Source organism: Echinops telfairi, unplaced genomic scaffold, assembly GCF_000313985.2.
Source record: "Echinops telfairi isolate 266 unplaced genomic scaffold, ASM31398v2 ScPeMD7_6;HRSCAF=24_1, whole genome shotgun sequence".
Classification (NCBI taxonomy): domain Eukaryota; kingdom Metazoa; phylum Chordata; class Mammalia; order Afrosoricida; family Tenrecidae; genus Echinops; species Echinops telfairi.
In genome coordinates, this window is record NW_022103903.1 from 464,725 (window position 1) to 471,550 (window position 6,826).

At 39.8% G+C, this 6,826-nt stretch overlaps 1 protein-coding gene across 7 annotated transcripts in view; it reads right to left on the minus strand.

Moving 5' to 3' along the window:
* The window catches only part of ROBO1 (roundabout guidance receptor 1), a 1,092,383-nt gene that overhangs the window by 126,966 nt on the left and 958,591 nt on the right, over window positions 1–6,826 (minus strand). For all 7 annotated transcript variants that reach the window (XM_045286235.1, XM_045286236.1, XM_045286238.1 and 4 more), the window contains 2 exons: window positions 3,591–3,711; window positions 3,128–3,266 (listed from right to left, as the gene is read on the minus strand). In XM_045286235.1, coding sequence (XP_045142170.1) covers window positions 3,128–3,266; window positions 3,591–3,711 — 260 coding nt within the window. The remainder of the gene's footprint in view (window positions 1–3,127; window positions 3,267–3,590; window positions 3,712–6,826) is intronic.

Here is a 6,826-nt window from a genome sequence, read left to right on the forward strand (position 1 = left end):
TTTTTTTTTTTTTTTAAATCTTTATGGGAGAAGATAGTCTCATATCTCTGATCTGGAGTGGCTGATGGGTTTGAACCATCAACCTTGCAGTTAGCAGTCCAACACATACCCAACAGCACTACCAAAGTCTCCTGAAGTCTCCTTAGAGGGTCCACAAAAAAAAAAAAGACTTTTGGTACATTGGGGAAAAAAAATGACTTACTTAAAAAAAAACAAAAAAAAAAACCCTCACATACATCTTCCCCAATCATCATTGAAGATATGCCAAAAGTTTAGAGTCATGCTGCACCAAATTATGCAGAATTTTAAAATAGATACCAAAGGGTCAAGGGAGGAAATACCATCCAGCTCTAGACATGAAGAAACGATGGCTGAAGTCCAGAAACCGGTAGGGAAGCACTTAGAATTACCACTGATGGGACAGTTATTGAATATGGGATCTGACGTGACTTGGCATTTGCATTCTTTTAAAAAACTAATTCATTCCGTTTTTATTTGGATTAAATCACCTATGAAATATATTAAATCATCCCATAGTTCAATCACGTCCAGCAGAATTGTATATTTGCTATCACAATCAGTTTTCAAACACTCTTTTTCTGTTTGGACTCCTTGACATCATCACTCTTTCCCTCCACCTCTACCACTCCCCACCCCCCAGCCAAAACCCTTATTCCACTTGCGGACTCCATAGGTTCATCGACCCTGGTTTTCATACACTAAAAAAATGAAAAAACATAAACCGCCACCTCAAGAGGGTGACCCCCAATGACTTAACACTTCTGAGGTGCACATTAATATGTACGACCCCAAGCCAAATAAAACAATGCAACCCCAAATACATGAGAGTTTGGAAACCAGATCAGGACCAGCACGCACCATAGGAGGAATCTGCTGCCAAGTTGTAACTGTGAAGTCAGGCTTATGCCTTTGACCTTCTGTACCCGACTCTACAATGCACTCCGTTTAGTAAACCCTTTCCTCCTCGCCCTCAACTGTGGATAGAGGGAGTTCACCAGAGGCTGACTGCCGGTCTAGTTCCACCAATGACTCTTGAGCTCCCACTGCCATTCATAGCTTTCTGCAAACCCGATTCTCAGACTTTAAGTTCCATACGCATCCTTCCCTTCAACGTTCAAATTATTTGCATTCTTAAACTAACAATTTGACCTCAACAATGTTTTGGCTGGATGAAGGCCAAAAGTCTTTTGTGGAGATCAGCTAGGTCAAAGACAATATTTCCATTAAGCTTTAAGCAAGATAAAAACTAATGAAGACTTTATGAAATAAACAGTAACTGGGGAGGAGTCTTGGATTTATGATTGGAATACGATTCGGAAGAATAAGGTCCAATCAAAACAGTGGTGACAGCCATAATATCACCAATGGATAAACAGAGAAAAAGTGAAGCAAAAGACCAAGAACAATGCGTTGGGTTAATCTGCTGCCTGAGAGCGCTTTAAAGTGCTGTAAATCAGAGTTGCCATTCTGAGGACTATGGGGCACCTGGCCCAGGCCATGGGATTGTCAATAGGCTTGTGAAAAGTTGTGCATGGAATAGAAAAACTGATGCATTTGAATTATGGTGCTAGTGGAAAAGATGCAAAGTACCATGAACTACAAAAGGAACCAGCAAAGCTGCCTTGGAACCAGTACAGCCAGAATGGTACAAGGATGGGGAGACTTTGTCTCGTAGTATTTGGACATGCTTTCAGGAGAAACCAGTCCTTGGAAAAGGACATCCTGCTTGGTAAAGAAGAGGAGAGAGAAAAAGAGAAAGGCCTTCAACAAGGTGGACTGACAACAGTGGCGGCAAGAACGGGCTCAAATGCTGTGAGGGTTGGGTAGGGCCAGGCGGGGTTCTGCTGTTGTGCACAGGTCACGATGAACAGGAACTCACTGGGTAGCACCCAACCACCACCACCACAAGGTGCCCAAACTGTTCTTTTGTTGGGGTGTATGCATCAGGGTGAAACATTATTTGGGAAGGTTAAAGAGATAGAAACATTGCCCTTAGAAGTACACAGACCCCAGGAGGGGCAGGGGGAGGTGGGGGAGAAAAGGGGAACCAATCACCATGACCTACCTATCACCCCCTCCCAGGGGGATAGACAACAGATAAGGGGGCAAAGGGAGACATCGGACAGTGCAAGACATGGAAACGTAATACTAATTTATAAATTATCAAGGGTTCCTGAAGGAGGGAGGGAAAAAATGAGGAGCTGATACAAAGGACTCAAGTAGTAAAAAATGTTTTTTAAATGATGATGGCAACACATTTACCAATGTGCTTGACACAATGGATGGATGTAGGGATAAGAGTTGTATGAGCCTCCAATAAAATGATTTTTTTTAAAAGGAGAAGTACATAGACCTAGGTGAAGGATATGTTGAAAACTGAAACTTTCACATTTAGGTGTCTTTGTTTAATAAAGCTTTCTATAATTTTGAAGCAATACTTTAATTTACTCTCATGTGTGACAACAGATTTTTCTTTATCCATCCTTGTCTGAGCTCCTTGAGAGCAAGAAAATATTGGGGCTCTTACCTATAGAACTTGGGAGAAACTCAACAGTTATTTGCTGAATCGTGAACAAATTCAAAAGGTGGTCTACAGATAAAACTTGAATACTTCAGCCTTATAACCTAAGGCTGAGAGCATATGTCTATTTTAACCAATTTATGGTCTTGTCAGATCTCAAGAAATTCTTACCCTTTGCCATTCATTCTCTGGTGATATTGTAGCAGGAAGAAAGGGGTCTCGGTATTTAATTGACTCATCATTATATTGTAAATGTTGTACTTCGCTTCCCTTTCCTATGTGATTACACACACACAAATTGGCATTTACTGTGGCTAACTGAATGTGTTTAAGGAAAGTCACATTTTACAAGTGTTTCTTACGCAGGTCAAGGTCAGGGATATATCGTTTATATATTAGATATATAGCTTATATAGTCCAATATAGTCATATATTAGAAAACCTTAGGGAAAATGGTAACCTCCTGGTATATTTCTAATTTGTAATGTATCTGGCCCCAAGGTGAGGGGAAACACGACTTTAAAGGCCAATCTGCAGACGATGGTCTGACGAGAAATGCGAAAGTGCCGACGTGACTATCCGTACCTGGATTTGGGTAGCTCTCCATCATCTTTCCTCCACCTGAGCGTTGGCACCGGGTCACCTCGGGCCTCACACTTAAATTCTGCACTGTCATCCACAGTCACCGCCAAGTTGCTAGGTCTCTTCACAAAGGAGGGTCTCTCTAAAATTCGAAGAAAACGTCTCAAGGAATGAATGAAAACCAATGGACGAACAGCACAGTCGTCCTGAAGCTCAGTCAATTCTTCATGTAAATCCTCTATGGAAAAGAAGCCCCCAGAGCTCCCTACTCCTGGAAGCCTCTTCTCCTCGCCTTAGTACGACTCCAAGTTCTTTGCTATTTCATCTCAGTCTCCTTTTCGCCCTTCTGTACTCTGGATGATACTGCTTGACCTTCTAAAACAGTCCATTTATTTTTCTCATCTAAGAGAATATATGGAATGTATGTATGTTTTAAATTAAACAGATTAGATAAAATTCCACTTACCTAAAACCGTCAGCTCGGCAACTTCACTCTCACGTTCCCCAACCATGTTGGTACCAACACAAACGTATTTGCCAGCATCACTCTTACGGGTGTAAGTAATCATGAGCTTTCCCCCACGTATCTTAAAAAAAAATAAAACAAAGTTTTGCATGAAAACTTTTAATGTTGCTTCACCTAGGTTTACATGCGAGAGGTATAGGAGGTATAAGCAAGGTATAACTAACTGACATTAAAGCTGACTAATATCAAAACGTTCATGTGTAGTATTTGCTATAGTTACAAGAAGCAGCTATAAACAGAATTGATTCCAAAGGCATAATGTAAGAGCCAGAAACATTCAAATTCCTGTATATCTTGAAAAACTTAAAAATATCTAAGCATTTTTGTCTTCATATCATTCAATCCTTTTATAATGTTCCATTAAATAAAAACACCCCAAAAAATCATGGATAACTTGGATGGCAAATGGTAAGAGAAAAATGACAATTCTTTATAACAAATAACTGTGATTAATAAATAAAGATATTTCTGATACAAGTGTTTTCAGGAATGTATTCCAGTGTTTTAAGAAGGAGAAACAAAAATGTTTCCAGTTACTTAATTTGCCAGATTCCATTCAAAGAAATAGATCTTAATTGCCAAAACATAGTAGAACATTCCATTTCAGGAGGGCCTCCCAAGCTGTTTTTTGAAGGCACAGGAGGCAGAGACAGAACGAATCCCAGTAAATCACCTGGAAATGCACATTAGGGTACACCAGGATCATTTAATGAACTGAAGGAGCATTGCGTATAAATATAGGTAGACACCACTACAATAAATAGGCTCTAGGTAACCATGCATTAAGATTAAGATGTGGAACTTGGACTCTCTTTACTTAATTTAATACGCTACTAGGTTGGCGAGTTGAGTTCCATCATCCACGCATGTCAATAATGCTCTGAATCGTAGCGAGCTTTTGTCAGGGACAACTTCCAGTCTGTTTACTTATGGAGGTTTGACCCCACAGTTATTCTGTGCAGTGTACCAATTACACAAACACACACACACAAATGGGAGACAGGATGAATGGGCAAATGTACACAATGAGGACAGCCAAACATTTAAACAAATATCCTTTCACTGTACACTCTGGAGTTCACGGAAACCATTCCTTTATAAAGGAGGAGGAGGAGAGTCATACTGTTTTGAAATCCCTTAAATTGCTTTATTTCAATCCAGGCACCCAAATTAGATAATGTGACCAAGTCTTTTATGTACTAGGACAAAACAAGTATTAACAGAGAAGTTTAAATTTAGAACACGGTATTTTTTTCTAGCCGTTTGAAAAGCAAATGAGTCAGGATGCTCGTGGTATTAAATACCCACTCTGAGCACAACCCACTGAGCTTTCGCTGCAGTTTGCATTGTCCTTTTGACCTAGAACGGTGCTGCATGGATCAGCTACTCACAAACTGTTGTTGAACGGAAATCTTGTTATAGACAAAACCCAGTCTGTCATCGAATAGCCTGTGCAGAGAGATGTCTATTGGTTACACGATACTTGCATGTTTTTCTCACCCTTAAATTGTCAAATAGAATACAAAGATGAAAATAAATGACACAAGATGCTTCAGGTGTTAACTGTCAATATTTTATGAACATTCTTTCAGCTCTGCTATACATACACATAATGAATGCAACATTTTACAAAAGTAGAATCATGTGACATGGGCTCCTCTACAGTCTTCATCTGTAACTCAATACTCAACACAATCTAGATGGATCGTCAGTCTCAATTTAAATGGCTGCATAATATTCCACACTGAATGTATGCGTTTACCGTAGCTCAACTGTGAAATACTGAATTCTTTCCTCCTATAGAGCATGAAATAACATTCTTTTGCATGCACCTTTTCCCTCCCACATGATCAATAATCTCTTTAGAAGGTCTTAGAATGGGACCTTACTTAAGAGTCAAAGGTATACCCAATTTTCATGTTAGTGATTCATAATGTGAAATCCTTTATGGTACTATATGTACTTTACCTACATATATGTATTATTACATTTCAGACTTTAGCATAATCCTTTGGGTAGACTGTTAGGGAAGATTTATAACCTAATTTTTCATCGAAGAGGCCAGTGGCTCAAAAAAAGTATAAGCTCCACTCCCTCCCGTATGTCCATTCTGCCCTTCAGCACAGTGTGTTTTAATGATGCATTTACATGTCAGTGACTGTGACCTCTGGGGCAGGGATGCATATCTAATCACTCTTTCTTGCCCCAGGGTCTATCAAAATGGAGAGCAAATGGCCGAAAAGAAAATGCATGTGGTTCCATGTGTGTAAGTGAAGTGGTTTATGCACTGTCACACAGCAAGCTGCAACTAGGCTGAGGTTTTACCAAAGATATGTATCTCTGCCTATATGAGATATACAAATGAAAAGAAATGCATGGCCTAGAGCCGTTATCATAATTACTGCCTAATAAACAAAAATTTCAGAATGATTTGATTATCATCAAATAAAAGAACTTTCTAAGAGCTTCCATAATCATTGGTTTTGTATTTATTTTGAAATTTTCACAAGCACAAATCACAAAGATTTTTAAGGGAAAATAAATCAACCCAGACAACAGGATGATAAGAATTCTATTTTTGAGATGGAAGCAACCTGAGAGGTAGTCCAAGAAGGAAGCACTATGAGAGGTAATCCAAGACCTGTTCTTACTGGCTCTGTAATTTTGAGCAGGTTATTAAACCTCCTCCTAAATTTCAAATTCTAATCTTGAATGCGCTTGCATATTATGATGACCAGTTCTGTTCTGAAGAGAATACATGACAATGGATGAAAGTTGTAGCAAAACAAGAGGAAATTAGTAGAACAATACACGGAGGGTACAAGTGACAATGAGCGCTGGTCAGTCTGTCCCTAACCGTCTCTGTGTGACTTTGAGCAAGGTCTTACATACTCTGAACTTACAGAGAGATAAATATACACAGTTCCGGGGGGACATGGGAGAGGGGGAGGTAGGGGGAAAGGAAGTGGTGTTAACAAACCCTGGGACAAGGGAAAAACAAGTGATCCAAATTGGTGGTGAGGAGGGTGTGGGAGGCCTGGTGGGGCATGATCAAGGGTAATGTAACAAAGAGGAAGTGCTGAAACCCTGGTGGGGACTGAGCATGATAGTGGGACAGGAGGAAAGTCAAGGGAAATAGAGGAAAGAGCTGGGTGGCAAAGGGCATTTATAGAGGT